The sequence below is a fragment of the Ammodytes marinus genome (assembly GCF_949987685.1).
Source record: "Ammodytes marinus genome assembly, chromosome: 9".
NCBI classification, from domain to species: domain Eukaryota; kingdom Metazoa; phylum Chordata; class Actinopteri; order Uranoscopiformes; family Ammodytidae; genus Ammodytes; species Ammodytes marinus.
In genome coordinates this window covers 21,875,712-21,902,131 of record NC_137213.1, presented here as the reverse complement: position 1 = coordinate 21,902,131, position 26,420 = coordinate 21,875,712, and the positions used below count along the sequence as shown (strand labels likewise).

Here is a 26,420-nt window from a genome sequence, read left to right as displayed (position 1 = left end):
ACCCGCAGGCAAGTTGTATGCAAAAATGTTACTTTCCAATGCAGTATGACTATGGGTTTATATAGGATTATATTCAGAGAGCTAAAGTTCAAGTTTAAGATGTCAGTCTTGTTAACACCAACACCAATAAAAGATACCGAGTATGAACTACATATGGTAAGAAAATTACATTTATGGAGCCAGTCTGGACGGGGAGGGAGGGTTGATGATTTGATAGCAGTGTTTGGAAAGCTGAGTAAATTTAAACTTTTGAACTTAGAGGTGCTACGACAAACGTTTAAATATTTCTGAAACTGTCTCGTTGTTCCTCAGATGATCATAAATGACATGTAACAGCAAACGAGACAATCAGTGCAAAGAATGCTATTTTTATATAGTTCTTCTTAATGCCTTTGTCATGGGTACGCTTGCCCAGGAACAACAGCTGGGGTTGTAAAAACACTACCGCTTTTGTCCAAAGGGGGTGCCAGAATCAACACAAACTGAAAGTTCCTCGGAGAACCTTTTAACAGAACTGGCTCACATTCCTCATTTCGCCCTTTTGTAAACGTGCCTCCCCCCTCCCTCCTCTCTACATTTCTGTCTTATACATTCTTCCCTTTCTCATTGCGCAGGTGGGCCAGGCGTGTGGCAACCTGAGAGAGGGAGGAACCAGCAGCACAGGAGGAGCAGAGGAAAGTGCCAAGAGAGGAAAGGTTACAGTAGAGGACAGGTTGGAATCAAGCTCCAGCAAAATGGACAAACTGGTAAGAAGTATTTAGTCTGTGACCTTGTTATTGCTCTCTTGACAGTCTAGAACTCGACCCCCAATCATCGTGTGATGGCTCATGATGCATGAGCCATTGCCCATCATGGACAATTAACCCCCCTTGTTTGCTGTACATTTCACCTTTTACACAGAATACTATGGGGGTGATTAGATAGGAAATGCATGCTCGGATGGATGAATGAATGAATCAGATGACTGAGCACTGCGGTTGGTTATTTTCTTACACTCTGCTGCTGTGTTGTTTTGGACAGAGTCTGAAAGCTCATGAATCTGCTCTTGTCAAACTTCTGCCTCCAGGTGTCTGATGTGACCATAAGACTGAGGGATCTGCAGCCCCATTGGGTTTCCCTGCCAGGTTTACTGTGCAGTGACAGAGTGGCCACCGGAACAGGGGCCGAGGAAAAGTGTTGGAACGGCATGAGCCGCGCCAGGTAAGGGGCGTATGAACCTATGAAGAAATGTCTTTCGAAAAAACATTATCCATGTAAAACAATTCTAATAATATTGTAGAAAATGACAATGTTTTACGCGCACAATATAATGGCAACTATGGGTGGCTACAGTTGTAAGATGATCAGACATATCAACAGATGTTTTTACAAAACATCGACTCTGATGCATTTTGCTTTTAATGATAATTTTCTTAGCCTTTAAATTGTTTTGTTTTTTAAAGGTGCTCCAAGGAACTTTAAGTTTGTGTTCATTTGTGCACCCCCTTTGGACAAAAGCGGTAGTGTTTTTACTACCCCAGCTGTTGTTCTTGGGTGAGCATACCCATGACAAAGTCATTAAGAAAAAGTACATACAAATAGCGTCTTTGCACTGATGGTCTCGTTTGCTGCTACGTGTAATTTATGATCATCAGAGGAAACATGAGACTGTTTCAAAAATATTTAAAAGTTCCTTGTAGCAGCTTTAAGTAAAAACATTTTGGGCCAACCATAGCTTCACTGTAGGCACATTTCCGTTTCTCTTAGTTTGGTCACCTACTAATAACTGACTCCACAGAATCCTAGGGAAATTAGGGAAATTCAACGTTGAAGAGGGTTAGGGTTAACGTTTCAGACATGTATTTATTTCACATATTAAACAAGTGTTCATGTGTGCCTGCCAGGTACCTTCCAGAGGTGATGAGTGATGGCCTAGCCAGTCAGATCAACAACCCTGAAGTGGATATCGACATCACCAAGCCTGACATGACAATACGCCAGCAGATAATGCAGCTGAAGATCATGACCCACCGCCTGAAGAACGCTCTCAACGGCCAGGATGTGGACTTTCAGGACACCAGTAAGCACTTTTGCAATCAATTGACCTCAAGTTTCTGAAGAACATTCACAAACAATGGTATCTGGGATGAGTTACTGATGATTAAATAGCTTCTAATAAGTTCTCAATTAAGGGTTATAAACTCTATAACTATTTCTGTTCATCTGAGGAGGCACACTTCATCTTGCACCTCCATTTTTTTATAACAAACTATACCAAAATGGCAAAAGCATTGAGTCTGAAATTATTATGAGGATACAAAGATGTTTGGCCTAAATCCAAGGGTCTGGTTGAAAAATCGAGGTTATTATTATGTAGCACATTATGTGAGGTAGACAGAGGGGGATGTTCATCCTTTTTTCTCAGTCCTCATATTTCTCTTTGGTAGTTGAGCAAAATACTGTATTTCGTACGAGCTTGTCACTGCAGTCTCAATATGTTAAAGGTGGAGTCAGCAATTCTGGAGAAAGCTTGTTGTCGAATTCACTGATTCATTTAAAAAAAAATCTGGTGTTTATGTACAGCTTCTGTAAACTGGTATGTTTACAAAGATATGAAAGCAAAATGGGGGCCAATGTAGCTAGCAACAGGCCAGTTGGCAGAGCCTAAGCTGTGTATGAATACTGGAATTATTTTCAGCGCACACACAGTACGTACAGGTAGTTGATCGTGAGGAAATATTCACTGATTTTTGACAACAAGCATTCTCCAAAAAATGCTGACTCCACCTTTAATTATATGAATACAAAGGCAACACTATTTGTAAATGTTATATACGTCCTACATTGAGCTCATTGTCCTGCCCCCTCTGTCCCCAGGTGATGATGTCAGCGGTTCAGGAAGTGGCGCGTGCACTGATGAAACGTGTTCCCGCGGCGGCCCGGGCCCTGTCGCCCCTAACACTGACGCAACCATAATCTACCAGGCCCCTCCAGAAAACAAGAGGGTGAAAGGCTCGGGGGGAGGGGCCAACCAAAACCTTCCCTGCATCGCCATTTACCTGCTTCCACTCTTCATTCTGCTGCTCCGGCGATAATTGACTTGAGGAGAATCTACCAACTTGGGACTGAGTTTAGGACACTGGGTTTTTGGGGTGAGAGTCTGAAAGGAGGGAGGAGAAGCTGGGGGGGGTTAGTTACTTTGCCAAAACTAAATACATATACAAGGATACAACATTTAAAAAAAATCACTTGGATGGACTTTTTTTTTATTAGAACACAAATGGAGTATTCATTAATGTTTGGATTCTTGCTCTTTTCTTTTTATTTCTTGCTATATAATGACACCATTAGAGCTGGTCTTTCTTTCGCATCTTCTAATGTTTTGGTTCTGGTGTTTGGGGGTTCTATCTGAGATAATATATGTACCTAAGACGTGTGTGTAAGACTATATTGTTAAAGGTATGTTGGTGTTGACACCACGGGTGGGAGAGTGGGGAAAATGGGGGCTTTGCAGCGGCGCTACATGTTAGTTGTTATCCACTCCTTTAAAAACTGCACTTGTGTTCAGTGGTATTATTTATTTATTGATTACTCGTTGAAGACCCCAGAGTGGTTTAATCACGCAAACCACAACAAATGAAACACAAAAACTTAAATTAATTCAAATATTGACGACTTCTAAAAGGAGGGATAATCTGGACAACAACACCGCCCACTGGACCTTTTTGATGCATTAGGCCAATATCGTTACACTTACACACGCTCTCTCTCAAAGCCAAGGATGAGAGCAGCCCCGCGTCAGCACTTTTTTGCCGTCTCATCATGTGAAGCTGTAATAATAGCCATGATCGCATTCACACTGACATGATCCTCTAATGTGGGAGTAACGTGACCCATCCGCCACTCCATCCCTCCACTCATCCCTACATTCCCCCCTGCCCTTTACCTCCCCCCTGCTAAGGCCGATCTCCCCTCTCTCTCTCATTTTCTCTCTTTCTCTCTTTCTCTCTCTCTCTCTCTCTCTCTCTCTCTCTCTCTCTCTCTCTCTCTCTCTCTCTCTCTCTCTCTCTCTCTCTCTCTCTCTCTCTCTCTCTCTCTCTCTCTCTCTCTCCCCACCAACCTTGCTGGCTGTGGAGGATCAACTGCTGGAGAGTCTGCTGTAAGCCAAACACATGCTAGGCCAGGGGACAGGTCTCAGATGACAGCCCTCCTTCCCACTATAGAGCACTGTATGTGGAATGGGCTGGGGGGAGGGAGGGAGGGGAGGGGGGTTTAAAGTTGCCCGTCAGAGCAAAAAGGATTGACGGTGAATGATTTTGGGAAAACATGTAGCAGAACAGAAATGTACACAGAGGAAGATGCACTGCTGTCATGTAGCACACATATTTTTTTAAGTTCTTCTTTTTATGTGCACAGCAGAGCAAAAATAGAACATGCATCGTTTTGTTCTGCTCACTCGCTCCCTGCAAAGGCCCAGCCAGCGCTCCTGTGGTTAGCATCGTAATTGCAACGAGCAATTTCACTTTTTTTTTTTTTAATTGCAGCAATATCACAAGTAAGAGCCACTCACCCATGCACGTCTTTTAAATTGTACTACTATTTCTATGGCAGACACAACATTGTACATATTTTTGATTGCTTCTGTGTTGTTTTTTAGAGAAAGAAGAAAAAAAAATAGCCAACTAGGTTATACAAATTTTATATAACGGCCGGATCATTGTATATGCTATAGCTCTTTATTTCACACGCCATTAGTCATATTGTATCCATATCTGCCTTCCATTTTTCTGCCACTTTTTCTATATCAGTGCCTCTTTGTCCCCACCCCCTTCTCCCTGCTCATCAGTTATAATGACCTTTTAAAGCGTTCCTCATGCTTCTACATGATGGCAAGGCAATATGACAATGACACAGTGCTTTATTATGTGTCAACCTTACTGTGCAAGTTGTGGGAACACACAGTGTAGTACGGCTTTCTCCTGATGAGAAGCTTGGCCGGGGAGGAAAAACGCCTACCACGTTTTAATTTCAAATAAATGTCAAAGCTCTCATTTAAGAACGCCCGCGTGCAGGATGATGGGACAATACTTGCATGTGCGTACTGTATATGTATGTGTGTGTAAATGAGTGTACTTGTCTTTGACTGACTGAGGGACAGACAATAGAGTGTTTCTTAAACTTGGTTTGGAAGGCACAGAAATGAAATGTATTGAAAATGAATTGGACTAACATCGTAACAGCAAGCAATGGGAGATTAATATAGCTCGTTTATCAAATTGGGATTTCTTTCAACTTGCTACTGTTGTATACCCCAATCTGTGATGGAGAAATGTGAGGAGGACAACGGAGATGGACATGCTTTTCAAAAGTGCATCGTTACTTCAGTTGCACACTGGAACAATCCACTATAAGAACATTTTAGTACAGTTAGTAATATAATACTGTGGATTAACACAAAAAAAGATCTGTCTACATTTGAGAAGCATATCTTAATAGATAGTTGGTTAATTACTGCTCTGGAAATGGGTGAGGTTGTCAATATGTGTTACCTGACATTATTTACCTGACATAATTGTTGGTATTTTATTTTTTTTCCCGACATGCTATGTTTGCTGTGCGTATGCGTGTTAAGAGTATGTGTGTCCACGTACGTCAGTGTGGTTGTCTTTCTGTTAGTCCCTGGTTAAAAATAAATCTGCCTGTGACTGCCTTTGACACTTTGTCTAGGGTTGGGGTCAATTTTGAGATTTGAAAAAAGAGACATAATGATATTTGTTGTTTCCAGTGTTAGGGGAAGAAGAAAAAAAACACATTTTGAACAAAGACAAATTAGGAATGCATGGGTCCTCTTTTGGTGACCCTCTTGGGAAAACAATCTGAATTTGAATGCGAAAGTTCAACATCAGGCTCGGGTAAAATAATTAAAAAATGGCTCCAACTGTGTGATGGTGACATTCCAATTCAAATACGACTAAGTGACTCACAACTTCGGTTTCAATGACTGCCTCACAATGTCATTGGCTGAAATTTGCACAACCCCCCCCCCCCCCCCCACACCCCTTCACCTTTTTGATCTCATTCATTTGTTGCTCAATGTCCTCCTCCCTTTTATAAAAAAAACCTGCACTTTTATGAGGCCAATAAATGGCATTGTCTGCACAAAGACATCACAAGATGGTCGATCAATACATGAGTCAACACCTTCCAGAAACGACTATTGATTGGTGGATGTTTGTATGCAGATAGATATGGCCGAGCAAGACGTCTCCTGTTCAACTACGGTGTAACAGTGTAAACACAAAGCCCCCCCGCCTTGTGTGTGTGTGTGTGTGTGTGTGAGGGGAAGCAAGGGAAAAGGTTTGTCCGGAGTGCTGGTCTGAAATCAGTTTGTGCACCTTAACCCTGCCGTCATTCATTAAGTGGCAAAAAAAGCAAAGCTGATTAACCCCACCATTCAACGACAGCTTTATTCTTCTACACCGAGTTGAATATAGAGGGATTCCTTAAAGGTGCCAATATATGAGGAAAAAAGTACTTTTAATTTTTTTTTTCTTTGGTTGTGTTATCAGAAATCTATGGAGAGTGTGTGCTTTATGGTGAAGTTAGATGCCAGAAAGAGGTTTAAAAATACAAATGTCTCATTTGCTGTTGTACCTGAAATCTTGTGTCAATTATATACATTGTAAGATTTTCAACATGCCTGTGTCCTGTGTCTTGTGTCTTTAATGGGCTGCATGTTATTTTGACATATACCTCTTATGAATAATATTCAAAAAACTGTTTTTAGTCACACAGATAACACACAGATCAATTGTTTCCTAGGTAAAGGAAGTGTCTGCTCTCCATTCCATCTGGCCAAAATTGTTTCCCAGAGCGCACTGGGGCACCCTGCCACCTAAAAAGGGTCAGTGCTCCAGTGATGATGTCAGGGGTGACAGCTGCCACACAGGGAAAACTGCCTCATGGTGCAAAGCAGCACACTAAGTGCTTTGTCTTGTTCTTGTGTGTTGACATTAGAATGATCATCTCCCCCAGGATGGTTTTAACAAGGTGTACTTGACCAGGATACCATTGGGAGACTGAAAAAAACACAACGCTAAACATACAAATCCTCTATACAAAGTGCTCCAAATATGTGGAGACAATCTGAGGGACGCTGTGGTTCTAGTGCAAAGATGCAATGTTTCCATGTGTGTCATGAGGTTACAAATTATAGGAGTGAAAAAAGCAATGTGCAGTTGAGAGCAGCAATATTTAACCAATAAGGAGTGTTCAAGTATATATGTCACAATACATCTTATGTCCCACCCTGTCGGTCACTAAAATACCCAGTCCTTTGTTGACCTTGTTCACACGAGCAACTGTTTGATCTCCCAACATGGGTAATCAAAGAAAAACTCAAGATCTATTCCTGTGTAAAATGTAACAATCAGCATTGGAATTGTTGCTGAATTCTCACATATTTTTAGTCAGTGATAGATTGGGTGCATTCATCTCCCCACAGAGAAACAATTGTATCATTTAATTTCACTTGAATTTCTTTCTGCAGCCCTCTCTTTCTCCTGTGTGTGTGGCTTGCTGCTCCTACGCACACCTACGGGCACATTATTCACACATTCACACTCTCCAGCCTATCGATTGTGTCTGAAGCTTTTCACCTCCCCTCTCTCTCTCTCTCTCTCTCTCTCTCTCTCTCTCTCTCTCTCTCTCTCTCTCTCTCTCTCTCGCACGCACACACAACTTCACAGATGCTCAACAGTTATTCTCAGCCTTTTGGCTTTCAGCTTACCCTTTGGTTCACAGCACGTCCAGCGAGCAACTGCTTCGCAACCTCTCTGTATTGGAAATATATTGGCTCCAGGGGGCAAAACACTTTGTTAGTGAAATCTCCTCAGCTCAATACACCCTGAACTGCCCTGTGGCTCCATCATGTCTAACAGCAACACCAGGATTGTGTGCGCTTAATATCTTATAAAAACCCATCAAGAAATACTATGATAAGAACAGTAATGAAAAGAGGGCAATGACTTACAGCCGGTAGAATGGTAGAATGGCCTAGAAGAAAGAGGACACCGACCAGTAACCATGAGGTCGCTGGTTGGATCCCTGGCAACGGACAGGAGGGTGTTAATTGTAAAACTAGTGGTGGCTGGTATTGCATACAGTGCCCACCATCTCTACCATTGTGTCCTTGAGCAAGGCACCTAACCCAAAACTGCTCCAGGGGCGCTGTGGTTGGCCCTGCGCTCTGAGGGGATATGCGAAAAGACGAATTTCAACATGTCTTGTGTAAATTGACTAATAAAGAAAACTTAACGGAACTTAACTTACTAAATCAAACTTTGAATTTGTTTCCATTTCGGTATTTGAGAAAAAAACTTATTGAAGTTTATCTAAAGAAACCCGATCCCTGGTAACCTACCAAATCTTGCTAATGCTATCTTACAGCAAACATTCTAAAAGAAAGAGGTCCCCTTTAATGTAATTTGTTTAACATCAGTGTCAAGCCTGAAAGTTCAGAGAGTTCAGACATGCTCTGAGGCGGTCCTGTTCTCCATCTAAATGTCCCTTCATGGCGGCAAAATGTGCGCTGTGCTCGAAATCTTCCCTTTTCTCTCTCTCTCTTTGATCTGCCTTGTAATTGAATGGAAGCCTTCCTCTCTCCCTCTGCTTCTCTCTCTCCTTCATACTCTCTTTAGTATTATCGAGCTGTCTGAGATGTTATATTAGTTTCTATAACAGCACTTATACTTGAGATCAAGGGCTTCACATCATTGCCTCTGTCAGTTTACTGAATATGAGATGGGTCAAACCCATTTTATATACTATCTATGGTCAAACCACAGAACAAAAAGCTTACACAGATAAATTACAAATGGACATACTGCCACCCAGCTAGCAAACACTCACATTACATTTTATTTGAAAAACAAAACCCCACAAAAAGCAGTGGTAGGTTCTTAAAGGTGCAATATGCAGTTTCAAGGGAGTGGGATTTACATTTGCAGAGCCTGCAGTTAGTTTTCATTACACAATTACTCTACATGTAATTCTTAGTATTGAATAGTTATATCATCATTAATTAAAACAAATATTTCTGAGGCACCTGGGACCAAATTTAAGACTAGAATATGATTTAAACAGTCATTTTCAGGAAGCTTTCCAACTTCAAACAGTGTTCCAAGGATCCCGTTTGTTAAGTTTGTTCATTCAATTATGAGAACGTAGCCTATACCTTAGAAATGTTAAATTCTCTGACAGACCTAAAGTTACATAGTGCACCTTTAACTAAATGAAATAGAAACCATGATTTTACAATGTTACGCAAACTTCACCTCAACAAATGATTCTTACATCATAAGCCAACAGATACGATCTACTAGCTGGAGAACAGCATCAGCTAGGGATGACAGCAGCCGTAATGGCTCACATATATGTTGGATGTATGTAGCATGACCCATGTAATTCACATTCAAGGCGATGCTGATGATGAATGATGATGCTTTGACTTTCTGTAGCAATGACTAAGACATGTTGTTGAAGGCATTCCTTCAGTTCATTGCAAAGCATAACTCACTGTAATGCCAGCTAAAACGCTTGTGTCCGTCGCCCTCCAGTGGTTGATGTTCTCATCTGCCATAATGTAGAAGTGTCAGGGTGTGTTCAGTACACTTAGCAGTAATGTTGCTGGGTGAGGTCAGTAACATTGTTATAAAGCAACAAAATAAAAAGGATTGTAAAACTGTTTTTAATTTGTTGTTAAAACATTGATCAAAGGAGGCTAAGACCAAATTTCAAAGGATTCACTTTTAATTGAGAGTCCATAATAACTGCTTTACTGGCCATGTCCGTTGTAAAGATCTGAAATAAACTCCTTGTTAATTCAGGGCCGACACTGGTTGAGGGTTGTTTTGAGCTGTTCTTTTTCTAGGTCAGAAAACAAATGTGGAGTATTTTCTAGGGAGTGTCCTCAGTCCTATACGTTCTTTATCATTCCAGCGAAACACATTAAAAGACACAAAAATCCTAAACCTTAAAGCTTTAAAATCTTGTTTTTTTTTCTTGTCATCCATCCACTAAGTTTGCAAAGATGTGCCACAGAATGGACCCCAAAATAATTAGTGGAATATATGAACTTTTACTCTTACTAGGTTTACCTTGAGTTGTATAGTATGTATACATTCTAAGATGTTCAGTAGGTCAACATCTGACATCTATGACTGATTTGCACAAATCCAATATGTTTTACCATGACAATTGACTTTCATCAAAACAATTGCACAAAAAAAACTAATTGTCACCAGTAGGGGTCAATGTTACCTAGTCTGTTTGAGGTCCTCTTGCAGTGGATGGCTGTTTATCTGGATTGTTGACTCACTCACACTCACACTATTATTTACGCAAGGCAGTAGTGTTGAAGAGAATATATGGGGTGAGTCAAAAGCCAAAGCTAATACAGCAAATTTTCACAGTTTTAGGATTAAATGGCTCTATATAAAACTCTGGGGGTTGGGCTGTTTCTTAATGGAAAGGCTGATGGAAAACTAAAGAGTTACATATGCCCATATCTCTCTCTCTCTCTCTCTCTCTCTCTCTCTCTCTCTCTCTCTCTCTCTCTCTCTCTCTCTCTCTCTCTCTCTCTCTCTCACACACACACACACACAATATACATGCAATGTCTACGAATAACCCTCTGCAACTCACATAAGAGTAATGGGAAGCCTCTAACAAGTTATGACACTAAATCATTTTCATGTGAAATTTACAGGTAACTTCTCAGCCCATCATCTCATATCTGTGTCCTCAGCTTCAAAGCCCCAACATATATCACTGTAACAAAAGGTAGCCGGGCAGATAGACACTGATACACACAACTGCATTCCAATGATGCTTTTACATATCAAGTTCAATTAGGAAACTAAGGATTTAAAGAATCTGTATTACTGCATCTGCTAGACTCAAATGTGTTTTGTCTAAATTAAGCTTTAAAATGGTCGTCAACTTTAAGTACGTCTACAAATTGACCAGAAAAAATGAATCACTTCACAGAAGCAGTAGTGTAAAAGATGATTTACTTTCCACATAAACGCACAATTTTAATTGATTTTCTTATTCCAAGATTTTCCACAATTCATCATCATTACTGTAACAAAACAAGTATTAGAAAGTCAAAATAGAATTGATTTTTGGTTTCCCTTGAGCACCAACAGCGTCTTGATTTCCACCACCTGTCTGTCTGTTTAAGAGTGTAGTCTTCATAATGTGTGTGTGTGTAGCCACATCTACTTGCAGTGGTGTCTGAAATAGCCAGGTGACGCTGTGGTATCACCACATGTCCTATCACAGCCATAAATCAAGTGTTGTTTGGTCACCACAGGATGTGTTTTCACTCAATGCTGGGAAGCGGCGGTGCTCTAACCCACAGGCATTCCTTCCTCATGCTGAATCACACAAGGAAGAAATAAAAAAACAACTCAAATATATAATTAACACTAATTCCACGGTGGCAAAACACCTTTTCCCGCAGCTTCGAAAACGATTGCTGGCGTGGATTTATCAATCCAGCTGACATTTGTGCAAACCCCAGGGATTTATGTCATTCTCCTCCGTGGCGTGCCCTGAAACAATCCATAACAACCTCTGACCTCTCGACCTTCTCAGTTGTCACGGTGCTACTGGTGTTGGGAGTGGCTGCAGCTCTGTAGGGACAAGCCGGATATGCTGACCTTGTCACTTGAGGAGACGAGGCGAGGACCATTCACTTTGCGTTCTCTGACTCGACTGTACATTACTGTTAGTATGGTATGCTACCGGAAATTGTCTAAAAATATTCATATGCAGTGTGTCACATTGTACAAAGATAAAATAATAAAATGTGCATGCCAACAGGCATCGATTCAACCTGCAACTTTTAAATGCCACTGATGATTAAAGAGATAGTTCAGTATATTTGAAGTGGGGTTGTATGGGGTACTACTAAGGCATAGTTAGTGTGTTACCTTATGCAGATGGGGGTCAGCTCAGTCATTTTAAGGAGTTTGAGGGAGGCATCACTGTAGCAGAAGTCAGCCTTGTATTGTTGCGGAGAGGGCCAGAAGAAAAGCCTTTTTCCTCCACATACTCTATATAAATGCTAACTTCAAACCTAAATATACATTCAATTGTACGCTAAACTGAGAACTTTTCCTCAGCTTCCATTCATCCACGATTCAATTGCGTTTTCTTTTCTCCAGCTTTGAGCAGCTCTTCCATTTCCTCTGTGAAATGCTTTGTGGTAGAATACTGCACCTCAATTGCACACTAGAAAAATCAGTGGTACAAATTGTGTCCCCGTTTCCAGTGTGAATGCCTTACATACTCCAAAACTGCTTCGAATTTGTGTGCAGGATGGAAATGCGTTAGGGCTCTCAGACTGCTGTGTTTTCAGTGCTGGTGCACTGGGAATTTTGTAAACTTGTGGATAGGCTAGACAAATGTGGTTGTTAGTTAGTCCTTAGAAGAATGAGCCTTTGATAAAGATGCTGTCAACAACAAACTTTTGAGGAATGGGTGTGCTGGGGGGACTCTAACCCAACGGTCCTCTAAATCAGATTTCGCATTCCACCTGTCTTCTTGCCTCAAATGGGGCAGGTAAGCCTCTCTCACACACACACACACACACACACACACACACACACACACACACACACACACACACACACACACACACACACACACACACACACACACACACACACACACACACACACACACACACACACACGGACATATGCATATTGGACAGGTCATCTATCAACCTCTCAACAAGCTCGGGATCTGGGAATTGAGGTTTAAATGAGAAATCATTGACTAGGAAAGTGTGTGGTAATGGGGTCTGCCTCTGATTGGATAAGGAGATTGAACCAAGGGGCACATCAATGCCTGAGCCACCTGCATTTATGTGGTAGGGTTGCGGACTAAAAATGAGAGGGAAAAAGAAGGGGAAAAGGTCACAGATGGATAAATGTTGAGGAGAAATACAGTGAGAGAGGTCGAATTGGAAGGGTTAATTGCCTTTGTGACCACTGCACATTGCTTCTAAGTACATAACACAAAGCACTGATTAACAATTAGTAATGGTGAACAAGTCAATGCCGAGTGAAAGTCTTTAGAGACTGTGTATTACATTGGTAATCACTAATACAACACACATTCTTTGTGCAGCACAGGGTTTTGACATTTAGTATTTGACGTGCGGCTTTGTTGCATTGACAATGTGTGTGTGTGTGTGTGTGTGTGTCTATGTCTATGTCTATGTGTATGTGTGTGTGTGTGTGTGTGTGTGTGTGTGTGTGTGTGTGTGTGTGTGTGTGTGTGTGTGTGTGTGTGTGTGTGTGCGCATGTGTACCCTATCCATGAGCCTGCAACAGGCCGATAATGCGCTGCGCAGCACCTGGCAGCAATGTTTATTGATCTGCTGATGCATGCTGGGAGAAAAAGATTGCTTTCAAAGGTCAATGTTAATATCAGAAGGTCAGCGTGTTAACTCGGCGCTATTGTTTGTTTGCCCGCGTGCATGACTGCGTAACTGCTGTGTGGATGTGTGCACGTGTTAAATGAGGTCATTATCTAAATAATAGATGTCCAAGTGCATTGTTGATACACGGCCAAGTATCATTTTACACTTTCAGTCCTCCAAGCAAAAAGCTTTGAGCACCACTGTAATGACATTTTATTAATGGCTTGTGCATCTCTTTATGAATCCTTTTGTTCTCTGTTCTTCTTCTCATCTTGCACCATTGAAGACAAGCGTGTGTGTGTGTGTGTGTGTGTGTTTGTGTGAATGTAAATGTGTGTGTAAGTGTGTGTTTCTTACATTTACATTGTCCATGTGCATAGTATAATTGGAAACTAAGGTGCATCCTCCTAATTTTGAGGTACATGAACCTCACAGGGCATTATATAATCACACATTGGATAACTAAATAAGAGATACAAAATCCCAACGGTGAATTAAACATAACAAAATAACAAAATTGCAATCGCAAACTACAACTCTCAGCTGACAGAATAGGTAATCAGAGAAGACTATGCAAAATCGCCAAGGCAACACTAACAGAACTTTAATTAAACTGAATCAGTCTCAGATAATGAAATTAATTAGACTTAAAGAGATAGACACACTGAGGCTTCCTAAGGGACTCCAACTTCACAACTGAACAACTGAACAACAACCTCTACTGCCATAAATCTGTGTCCCTGTTGTTCCCTCACAATTCTTAGATTCTATCTGCATTTGTTATGACTCATTCAGCATTCAACTAGCAATTAATACAATATTTCTAAGCAGCTGTTCAACCAAATAACAATTTTCCTAATAATAGGTGTTTATTTGGTACACATGCTTTGAATGATTACTATTTATTAAAGCTGCACAGACAACATTTATTTTGGCTCTATTCACCATTCACCTCCACTTTATTGGGTTGCCAGCCCAAATGGCACGGATGGGTGTAGGCTGTAGCTCAGAAACGTGGTCAGATCAACCCAAAATTGTCTACATGGGTGGATAGCAACAGAGGAAAGTGCGTGAATGTATACAGTCTATCTATGTTAATTTAGAGAAACCGACCCTTTATTTCAAGTTTAACCTTAATTTCCAATTTAAACTATTTGCAGTAACCTCAGAATATAGATGTTATTCAAAATAGTCACTCAGTAATGACTACAAAGCTGCACATTCAGTCAGTCACATTTTAAGTTCTTGTTAAAGGAGAAGTAAGTGATATGGACCTTTTAGCTAACTTCCTGTCAGTGACTACAGTTAGCAGTCCCCTCCCACGTCCGTAACCACCACATGAACGCACAGCCGTCTTCCTCAGATAGTGCCACGATGGAGAGAAACCAGTCATTGTTCACAGGCACAAAGACCCCCTTCTTTAAAGCACTCCTGATTGGATAAAAACTAGCGGGATACTCAAAATGTTAACTGGCAATTACTGCAAAGCTGAATGACTGGGAGACCTGTGTTATGAACTGTGCATACTGTTTAAGTAATTGCTGTATAAATATAGAGTGATTTAACACGTACATTAACAAAAGAAAATTGCTTACTTCTCCTTTAAATCAGTCAATGGTTGACGGTAATGGTAGGCCTACTCAACGTAATATTACGTCGCCCATCAAACCTTTCATTATCAGAAGGTAAAATAAAGCTAATTGGAAGTTCATTCATAAATTCTATCTCACACCAATAAAAATGCATAAAATCTCAAATGATAATTCATCAAAATGTCCTAGATGTAAAAAGGAAGAGGGAACTTTTTTGCACCTGTTTTGGGAATGTCATTTTTTGAATGACTTTTGGAATTGTATTCATAATTTTACGAAATCTGTTTTGAAATTGGAATTTAATTTAAACCCCCGTTTTTATTTATTAAATGAGTCCCTAGACTTTCACTTAGAAAAAAAAACAGAATACTGATACTTATAACATATTATGCAAAGAAATGTAATCTATTTTTTGGGAAAAATTAGTCTCCGCCAACCTTTAAGTTGTTTTTGGAACAAATGTCCACTTTTTTACCATTAGAGAAATTAACCCTGGAAAAATGCGATCGCGGCCATATCTTTCACGAATTTTGGATTCCATTAATCAGTTGCTTAGAGGAATTTTCTATAGTAGGTTGTCAACAATGATAAGGAAATTATGTTATGATTTCTAAATATATATATTTTTTTGTTATTATTTTTTATTTATTTATTTATTTTTATTTTTTTCCGTCTCATCATTATTATTAGTATTATTAGTATAGGATTGTTTTTCTTGCTTTTGTTGTTTTTTGATTGTGTGTTGTATATGTGCCTGCATGGCCTATGTAATGTTGGTGCAAGGAAGGGTTACATGAACATTATGTGATAAGTGTATTCATCAATGTATACCCATCCCAAAAAAAAGAAGGTAAAATGTTCAACAATAATGAAAGTGGTTAACAGGATCATTGAACTATTAGCTGTGAAGTTTTACTTAAAACAATGTTTATTGTGTTGACAGAAGTTAAGAGTGTTTCCCTTATTGTTGCAGCCATCACAACATATTCTTCTAACGCATAGTTCAAAATGATAATGAAATTCAAATGTAGTTTGGTGCAGCAGTGAGTTCATCCATCAGCATAGAAACTCAAGTCTCATCCACTGTTCTTTCCAGACGCAAGCGCCGCACTCTTTTGCATTCACAGAGTGGACTTTCATTTGCTGGGTTGTGTGGAGGTCAGCCTATGACAAGGGGATCAGTGTATGGGCAGACAGAGGGCAGATTGATTTGACCTCCGCTTTTCTATCCCCTCTCTCCGCCACCAGATGTGTATCCCGTTTAGCGTGACGGACTTTAGCGGGAACGTTGGGCCATTTGCGTATGTGTGTGTGCGCCCCTGACAGTCCGTATACACGGACTCTACAAAGCCACTGTCCCAGACTGAGGTTGATAGATTGTACTGAACTATCTGTCACAGTCCAAGGGAGTGGAGAAAAACAAAAGACAGGGTCGGAGGAGACGGAGATATATGCATCTTGATGGTGTCCCTGTGAAGCAAACAACTAGACGGGCGGGAGCGAGTGGCATGGGCTGTCAGGGTCTGACATGTAAGGATGAGCTGTCAGCCTAGTTTTGTTTTTCCCCACATTAACAAGTCCACCTCCTAAATGTTGCCTTTGTAGAGCCCACTTTAAGAGCCTCTACGCTCGACTTGCCCATGAAAACATGTTCGGGGATACAAAAAACAATTTACTCTGTGTCAAATGTTGTTATTGTCAAGGCACCTAATTCTGAAGGAGGTAAAAAAGGAATAAGTTGGTGCATAAATTGAAAGTTGTTTCACTCTGGAGGGCCACACGGTTAATGGGAGACTTTCTTAAATGCTGCAAGTGAATATGTGAATGGGAACCTCATTAACCCTCATCTGTGATTAGAGAGCCCTAATCACAAGCAAATGAATGCATTCCTAATCACCACCAGCCATCTTGAAAAATAATTAATCAGTGCATTATAGAGTCCGGGCATGATTTTGGAACATGTTGGTGTGATTTATTTTTTGTGTGTGTTTTCAGCTCGTGATACCTTTCGAGAAATGGATTGGGTGCTTGCTTGTTGTCAGAACAATGTCCGCAACAGAAAAAAAAAACGTATGGCAGCTGACCGAGCAGAGAGTGACTGAGGAGGGAGGGATGCACCATTCTCTTACCCACCATTCTGTTCTTGAGTCTGCCTCACATTTGAGTGTGAACACGTGAACACAGAAGAGTAAAGACAAGTAGTTGAAAGCCTCTTGTGCATGATCTCACAATCAATTTCTGCCTATCTCTCTCTCTCACTCTCTCTCTCTCTCTCTCACACACACACACACACACACACACACACACACACACACACAAGATCACAAGCACACACTTGACGAAGAGCAAGCTATAATGATGCTCTTACTCATTCAGTGCTGAGCAGAATCTCCTCATTGTTCTGTGGTTGTGATTTATGATAACTGAAGAGCTGGAATCTTGAATAGAATGAACATGAGCTAACAACATATTAATCAAACCGCAATACTTATAACATACAAATAATTATTTTGCTGCATCTGCTCAAGGGAGAGCCGGGTTGCAAGTCCTGTTCTCTCTCTCTCACTTTCCGAACGCAAAACCATAAACATATATTACATCTATTCAGTATGTGCTTACGGCTGTTTTCCCCTGTCTGTTTGCATAGGTTTGCGTGCCTGTTTCTGTATTATTTCTGCTTCTCTCTGTGTGGCGCTCTCTCTTCAGAGAAGTGCAACGGATGTCTCTGAAATGTCTGTGTGCTGATAGGGACAGCTACCATCAGTCTTGGCATCATTGGTGGATTAATGAGAGTGCTGTATTTAGCTGCTCTCAGTTCTATACTGTTGAAACTCAGAAAAAACTCTTGTTTAAGTTGATCTTTTTCAAAGAAATGTATTTGATTTGTGTACCGTAGTTCCCTAGTTGGGAGTGAGCATTTTTTTTTTCAAGAAAAGGTGACAGAAAGCGTTCCTGAAACTGTCAGTACATTTTTGATACAGAAATGGACAAAGGTCGCTCATCCAGGTTAGCTTAGCTCAAACATGGCAGTCAAGGGGAGCAGGTCAAAAGATGCACAGCATCACTAAACGCTCCTGGCTGCTTGTAAGGACTTGTTTATTTACCAGGTTATGTTGCGTTCTATATTTCTACATGTTATGTCATTTAAAAACTAAATACATACTAGTGCCCATTACAGTCACGTATGTATTTGATTCTAAAATGACATAACATGTAAACATATTTTAATGCAACATTACATGATAAATAAGTCCCAACAAGCACAAAGGAGGGTTAAGTGATGTTGTAAAATGTATCTTTTGACCTGGTCCCCTTGACTACCATTGTTTAAGCTATACGCTAACATGGATAAAATGTTGAACTATTCCTTTAAGAAAAAAAGAATAAAAAACCTTTTCAGGCAAACTTAACCAACCTCATGTATCCCCACAATGAACCTACTTTCCATCTCCTCTCTTGAGCCGTGACCCAGAAAGTATACGACTGTGGCCGAGATAGTCTTGACCCTCTATTTGGGGGGAAACACTGGTCTAGAGCACATCTGTATGCAGCCCCGGCTATGTGCTCATATTGTCAATGGCCAGCGCCCAGCAGCAGACTCCACTGAAGATGGATGACGCTAAAGCCCCAGCCTAATAACCAGTCTATCCCCCCAGGGTGGGTGTGTAGCGCCACACTCCTCTGTCACCTGGGCTCCTGCACTGTCTCCATATTGACTTAGGCATTTCATTTTCATGCATTCATATTCATCACCAGACAAACCTTCCTTTTTTCAGCTTCCATGGTACTCTGGGAAAAATCTCTCTCTCTCTCTCTCTATCTCTCTCTCTCTCTCTCTCTCTCTCTCTCTCTCTCTCTCTCTCTCTCTCTCTCTCTCTCCATGTGTCAGTTTCTGCCTTTTGTTCTTCCATTCAGTACATCTACAATAGTCCAGCTCCTTGGTGTGTGTGTCTCCAACTATACTACCTCTCCATATCGACTTCTGTATCACATATCTTAAGGTAATTAGGGCCAGTAACACTGCTGTCACCATAGAAATTAACGTGTGCCATTTCCATCCTAAAAGGTCTTCCTTGTTTACTGCAGCTATACTCTCAGCGTTGTTGTCGGTGCACAACATGAGCTATACGCGGCACCATTTTGTATTTTCTGCCCGACTCCAACTGTCATTTTTTTCCAATAGGAAACAGGAGACAGAGAGGAGAAATGTAAAGGTCAGGGCAAATTTGTCATGGAGAGGTAGACACTGGTTGGATGTTTACAGGCCAAAAGCGCAATAACTTTGAGGGGTCAGCTCCCAGAATGTAATCAAACACAAGTGAGAGAATATACCCCACTGGCCTATAGGTTACCTTTTTTTCTCTCTTGAATCTGCTTCTTGAATGGAGAAATGAAGGAATTGAGGATGGGGTTGAGAAAAAACAAAACAGAAATAGGATGCTGCACTGATAGGCCTAACCACACGGAAACAAATCAGGCCAACGGAGAGAGGAGAGGCTCTCCACAATGTGTTTGTGGGCTCTGTATTGGTATTGGGGCTGTGAGGCTCTTGAGCTGAAGTGGGCGAGTGCTTGTGTGTGGCTTTATGTGGATCATAATCAGAGTGCTATGTGTGTGCTTGTGTGTGTGTGTGTGTGTGTGTGTGTGTGTGTGTGGGGGGGGGGGGGGTGACAGCAGACACATGTGTGTTATTGTATGCGCCTGCGTTTTGTCTGTGTGTGCTTTGTATGTAAGAGAGGATGTGCTAGAGCAGCAGCACTATTGTTCCTCCTACCTCCCCTCATGCTCTTCCTTCCTTCCTTCCTCCACCACCCCTCCGCCCCCCCCCCGCCCCCCCCCCCACCCCAGGGTGTGGACTGCAAACACAGGGACAGATTGCTCGGCGTGGCTCCTGTATTTTGGAGATCACCTGTGGAGTCATAGGTGAGGATGACAGGCCCCGCTGAAAAAAATAAGGCCAGGTGGCTTTTGGTATGGGACTATACAGCAGCCAGCAACCTGGGGGCCCGTGCTACGCCGTGCCCTGTGACACTATGGCGCCCACTCCTCACCACACCATTAGAAATGACAAATGCTCTCATCAACTGCTTTTCCCCAAGTTAGCAAGCAACCGCTAGCCTGATGCTCCCGAAGCACTGGCCTTTTTGCCACAGCTGGAACAACCATTTATCAAGTGTGAGTCACTTTTCAGTTACAATGGGGCTCTGCTTGATTGTTGTCATTGTAAAAGGTTGAGAGTTGAAATCCTAAAGGAGCAGAAAAAGAAAGATGCAGGGGGGGGGGGGGTAGCCTCTGTAAGAGCCACACAAACTTAACTGCTCAGTCAAATACTGACTTTCACGTTGTGTTACAGGCTATCTTTGACGAACCTTCTTCTCTCAACCCATTCATTGTCCATACCAAAAAGTGAAGCAGCAGGTAAAAAACGAATCTGGGCCAATATGCTGCGAAGTGTCAGCGCTGAAGTATTAGGCCATTCAGTTGCCCCAGGTAAAGAAAGAAAAAAAAACAGGCCTACTCCGGCTGTAGATTAACAACTCCTTCCCAATTCACTCCATCCCCATACTTCAGCTCGGGGGACTTGGGTGGAGATATATCTAGCCCCAGACAGGTGTACGGTTCTGGGCTACAGGGTTAGAAAATGCCCCTCTTCCTCTGCTGAGGCAAAACCTGGTTCCTCTGTGTCCCTGTGGGGAAAAAGCCCATTGTGCGGACCATCTGTTGCGGCACACGCGCACACAAAGGGGGTGTCAGGGGCAAAGGGGAGGGAGCTGATGTGCGAAGGCTGCTGAATATCATCAGGGGGTGCGATTTGGATTTGCTATATATAAATAAATATATATATATATATATATATATATGTGTGTGTGTGAGTATAATGGAAGAGTGAGGGTGCAAGAGCCGTATTAGGCCAATTCAGATTTTTTTTTCAAAAATGCATGTCGTCAACTTTTGTGGAACGGTTAGGTGGGAGAGGTGGCAAACAAACAGTGACACTGTTATAATGAAAAAAGAAAGAAGAAGAAATGTCCCAAGTTGAAGTAGCCTAATATTAATTGCATCACACAACTTTCAGCTAGTGAAAGTGAGCAAGCCATATGGGAAATCACAGAGCCGGATAACAAGTTCAACAGCAGCATTTGTTTTGAACCGCAGGCTGAAAGAGCACTGAGCAAGAATGTAGCCGTTTAGACCGTCTCCTTTGGGACTAGGCTTGGCTGTTTGTGTGTGTGCGTGTGCATGTGTGTGTGTGTGTGTGTGTGTGTGTGTGCGAGCGCCTGTGTGAACAGAATGCAGTAGCGCAAACCACCCGAGCAGTGGCGCTATTTCCCTTCAGTGGCGCGGACGGCTGCTTTCAAATAGGTCAAGGAAAAAGTTTTGTGTTTTGACAATGTGAGGTGGGCGGAGCGTCGGGCTTGCTGATTGGTCGGTGAGTTACAGCTCCCAGTCGGTGATTGGCCGCGGCGCTCAAATAGGGGCTGTGAGCAGGCAATGTCGGGTCCCCCCCCCCAACACTACCACCACCGCCTCCCCCCCTGCTCCTCGCACCCCTCAGCCCCTCTACACTCCGTCCTTCCCCGTTCCTCTGGTTGTCACACATTGTTTACTACGGCTTGAAATGTGACTTACAACACACAAGGCTATACTGCTGGAGTACCGCGCTGTTGACAAACCAAGGGATTCTTTTTGACGCGCGCCGTGCGTCTTGGTAATTTGGGGACACAGGCTGTGGAAACTACCCTTTTTCTGCCATGACAGTGGATTTGTTCGCGCTTTTAGGCGTGCTGGTCATCACATCCTCTGCGATGGAAGGTAAGTAAGAGATACTGTGGGTTCTATACTGTTTGTTGATGCATGTGGGGGGACTCGGGAGGAGCTGCCTTCTTTCCCAGACGCGCTTGTGTGTTGGGGATGCTTTCTGCTGGGCACCTCTGGATGTGGAACACACGTGGATCGCAACCAAGAGTGCCGTGGTTATCCCTTTATGTTCGGAGGGGCGGCATTCCCTCTTGTGTCACTGTTATAGGACTTATCGCTGTGAAGAACTAGACTTTGATTTACATGTGTTTAATAGCTTGCGCCAGTTTGCGTGCCCTGATATCTGTTAAGGCTACATAAACTGTGTTATTTCAGATTCTCATTATCCCAGGAGCAATTAGTTTGTATCAGTGGGGAAACGGAAGGCTACGTTGTGAGTGCCTGTCAAGCCTCCAAGGGTTCTTCTCCCATCACATTTGTATCCCATTAATTTCTACAATTTAAAATACCATTACCACAAGCCCCTGAGCATCATTCTGTGGCATTTTGAATTGCTGAGAAAAAAAACTCTCTGAGATTGTGTATTGCACTGATTGGAAATTCTTCCCCCATAACCTGGATTGTTGTTATGCTGGGCTAAATTGATCTTTTTTTCTTTTCACCATTTGTACAAATCAACCACTCTATAGGAAAAAAAACGAAAAGACAAAAAATAAAAAATAAAAAAAATGTGCTGCCTTCACCCATTTCACACACTGTCTCTCTATTTTTCTCTCTTCATCCATCCATCTCCATTCCCTTCTCTCTGTCCTAGTCTTCCTGCATCTCCTCCTATATTTCCCCCTGTCCTCACTCCCACACACACTCATTTAGACAAACGGCAGTGCCACCAGTAGCTAATATCTCCTCGGTTAAACATGTTTTTCATTTCCGCTGTGGGGACCCTGGGGACCTTAACACTGACTGTGTGCTGCAGCCTCAGACATTGGCTGCTGGATGGATGTTGCCGGCAGCAGCATCATGGATATACAGTATACTGTCTTCTCATTTTATTGGCCAGTGTCTCATCCTCTCCATAATGAACACACACACACACACACACACACACACACACACACACACAGCTTCCCATGCCTTGTCTCTTCCCACTCCCAAAAGCTTAAATCAGTCATTTCGAAGCACACATAAAAATGAAATTAGTTTTTCTCACGTGGTGCTTTTTTTTCTTTCCCTCCTTCTCTTTAATCATTTACAACTCCTGCTCCTGCATGGACTGTTCCCAGCTACCGTCTTGTTCTCTGTAACTCGGCCGGCTGCTTTCTTGTTTGCGCTCATTAGATTTCCACACGGCTATGGAAGCCAAGCCCAGGCCAAAATTGCTACCTCCGCGGCCATGTATATTTTGAGCTTTCACATGTTAACCCAGTGTGAAATGACAGCAACAGGAAAAAAAAGTCGATTTGGAAAAGATGGGTGGAGGACAGGGATGGAGGGATGGAGGGATGGAGGGAGGAGTGTGGGATTTCTCCTCTCAAAGATGGGATGAGAAAGAAACAGATGGCCCCAGAGTTCCCCGGGTAACAAGGATGAAAGGGATTTCCTTGTTTGGGTCGCTAATTGAAAGGAGGTTGTCCCATGGGCAGGTTAAAATCTTCACTGATCTGAACTACAATCTGTTGCTCTTACGTGTGTGTGTGTGTGTGTGTGTGTGTGTGTGTGTGTGTGTGTGTGTGTGTGTGTGTGTGTGTGTGTGTATGTGTGTGTGTGGCTGTGTGAGAGGCTGTGTGAGAGAGAGAGAGAGAGAGAGAGAGAGAGAGAGAGAGAGAGAGAGAGAGAGAGCCATAAATGACAGCATCTCTGTCTGTCCTGTCAACCGTAATCTCTTTAGCGGTCCAAATCAACCTACACAGTGTCAAAGATCAGTGTGTGCATGTGTGGGTTTGTAACTTTAGCGTAAGGGTCGTCTCTGGCCATATGGACACGCACTGACAATGAATTAAATGAATAGTTTGAACTCCCTGTATGCACACACACACATTAGACAACCCCCTCCCTCACAACAGATGAAATGTGGGATGTAAATCACATTGAGGAAAACACACTCAAGTATGGAAGGATGGATTGGAGACAGAAATAACCTGGTGGAGAGTTGAAGTAGAAATGATGTCTGCGATGAAGGCCCACAACTTGCTTAATTGAGTATAAAGCTGATGATAGAACTTTTAATTAAAGATTTAAAATAAGTACACACACACACACACACATACACACACACACACACACACACACACACACACACACACACACACACACACACACACACACACACACACACACACACACACACACACACACACACAGGCCTAACATAGAGGAGAGTGGAGAAGACATGGATTTGCATGCAATTAGAAAAAGAAGCATGTACAGCAGAGATCTGTTCCGCCCTCATTCGTCTCCCCTTTCCATTTCATCCCAAGCACCTTCACCTTCCCGTCTGCCTGCCTTCCTTCTACTCCTCCCTTCTTTCCTCTCTTCCTTTTTCCAGCCCCGCTCTTGTCTTCCATAATTCTCTCTCTCCCTTCATCTCCCTATTCCCCTCCTGTCTCCTGTTCTTTCCCTCTTTCGTCTCGCTCTCTCTCTCCCCGCGGTGTGCCGACGCTTTCTTGCCAACAGCAGCAGTAATTCTCCCCTACTTACAGAGCCATTGCTTATTTCTGTTTGCCCTTAAACCAATTAGGCTTAGATAAGCCCGCTCATTTAATGGCCTGGAACCGGATGGGTTGGGGGAAAGGGGGGAATGCCACGGAGGTAAAGAAGGGGGGGATGAAACAGTGGTTGAAAAGGCAGACGGGGACCGAGGGAGATAGAAATGAGAGACCAAAGGAGGTGGGGTCAGAGAGTTTCAGAAAAAAAAGATGCAAGATGTGTGTTTCAGCCAATGGGTAGGTGTAATATTTGATTGGACGAGGCTGATATGTAATACTGGGGTAGAACAGCATTCAGTATATATGGGTTTGATAAGAGAGAACATTTGTCAGCAGTCCCTATGGATGCTGTTAAGTAACTGTAATGCACTAGGATAATGCCCCATCCTTGGGGGGGGGGGGAGGGGGGTGGTGCTAAGAACATGGATTGGAGACTATTGTAGCTACCCTGAATAAACAATATAATGATATCAGATAATAGTTACGGAGGTCAGAACAGACACATACACACACACACACACACACACACACACACACACTCACACAATGTGGATATACATTAATCAGGAGCGTGAAAAATATTGAGTATGGGATGGACAGTTGAGGATTGGCCTTTCTCCGCTTCACTCAGACATCAACATGAACCTTTTGTGCACGTGACTGGACAAATGGACCATTCGATGAGCTGCTCTTGGTCATTGCTTTTCAATAATAAACAAGTAATTAACAAAATAAAATTATAAAATAAAGCATGCTGGCTGTTTTGAAAAAAAAACGATTTCTTCTGTCAAAATCAGTGCAAGGCATAAAAACAAAAACAAAAATAGGTCAGCAGTTGCAAAAGCATGCCTCATCTGAAATCTTTTCCGTCTCATTAAAATTTGAGGCAGTTGTTTTGAGGGTGCCAGTCACAACATTGTTTCAACAACCAGTTTATAGGTTGTCCGGGTATCGGGTACTGTTACTTCGATCTGCTCAGGCTCAAATGATACTCATTTTCTTTCATGGATTTAAATCTACTGGTGAAAACTAAGCATTGTAGTGATATATAGACTGACTTTAGTGTAGCATTGAGTTAAGAATTCTCTGCCACTCCGTCCCAGATGATGTAAGTTTTGCGTTGTGAAATGCCTGAAGTGCCTGTGAAATGAGTCCTGTTGAGTCTCTAATGGATGTGAATGCAAGATGGCTCCTTTCCTCTGTTCTCTCATTTCAAATGTTTAGTAGGAATGAAAACACAAGCGTGCAACACGGGCCCATGGGTTGATGATGATACGAATGACAACAGATGAACGATTGTGTCTGTGTGTGTGTATATGAGGGCCCACATGAGTGTACAAGTGCCACAGGCACTATTGCTGACCTGAGACCACATCAAGTAGAATTCAATTTTCCACTCGTTTTTCTACCACTGTGTGTGTGTGTGTATTGTACATTTGGGGTGCCTGGGTCATCAGTAGAGGGCTGAAGCCATAATGGCTGGCAGGGGCACAGAGTAGACATGGCCTCATCCAATAATAATGGAGGCTTTATTTTCGGCCACAGTGAAAAGCCTACTCGGTGTTAAGGTGTGCTTACGCCGCCTAGTCAGCTATGACGACCCTCAGTGCAAAGCCCCTAGTTGCAGCTTGTACCTGCAGTGCTCTAAATGTGTTTACTGCTTTTTCTGTGAAAGTATTGTGCCTGCTTGTAGGGAATATGGCAAGAATCTTAGTCTGTGCTGGTATTTTCATATTGTCATATTGCAGCATACTACAGTGTATACTGTATAGTGTGTATTTTTTTCTTTTGGATGATATGATCACTGGCTCCTCATTGTCTCTGTTTCTCTTGATGTCACACACACACACACACACACACACACACACACACACACACACACACACA

General features: G+C 42.3%; 2 protein-coding genes across 3 annotated transcripts in view; both read left to right on the top strand.

Moving 5' to 3' along the window:
• LOC307255657 (glypican-1-like) overlaps positions 1-6,676 on the top strand; it is a 70,731-nt gene extending 64,055 nt beyond the window's left edge. The window contains exons 8-11 of the mRNA XM_080034388.1: positions 615-746; positions 1,067-1,200; positions 1,884-2,059; positions 2,857-6,676. Of these exons, the coding sequence (XP_079890514.1) occupies positions 615-746; positions 1,067-1,200; positions 1,884-2,059; positions 2,857-3,074 (660 nt within the window). The 3' untranslated portion in view covers positions 3,075-6,676. The remainder of the gene's footprint in view (positions 1-614; positions 747-1,066; positions 1,201-1,883; positions 2,060-2,856) is intronic.
• Positions 6,677-21,746: 15,070 nt separating this feature from the next.
• The window catches only part of LOC307255572 (ephrin type-B receptor 1-B), a 165,498-nt gene continuing 160,824 nt past the window's right edge, over positions 21,747-26,420 (top strand). For both annotated transcript variants that reach the window (XM_080034263.1, XM_080034262.1), the window contains exon 1: positions 21,747-21,882. In XM_080034263.1, coding sequence (XP_079890389.1) covers positions 21,822-21,882 — 61 coding nt within the window. In that variant the 5' untranslated portion in view covers positions 21,747-21,821. The remainder of the gene's footprint in view (positions 21,883-26,420) is intronic.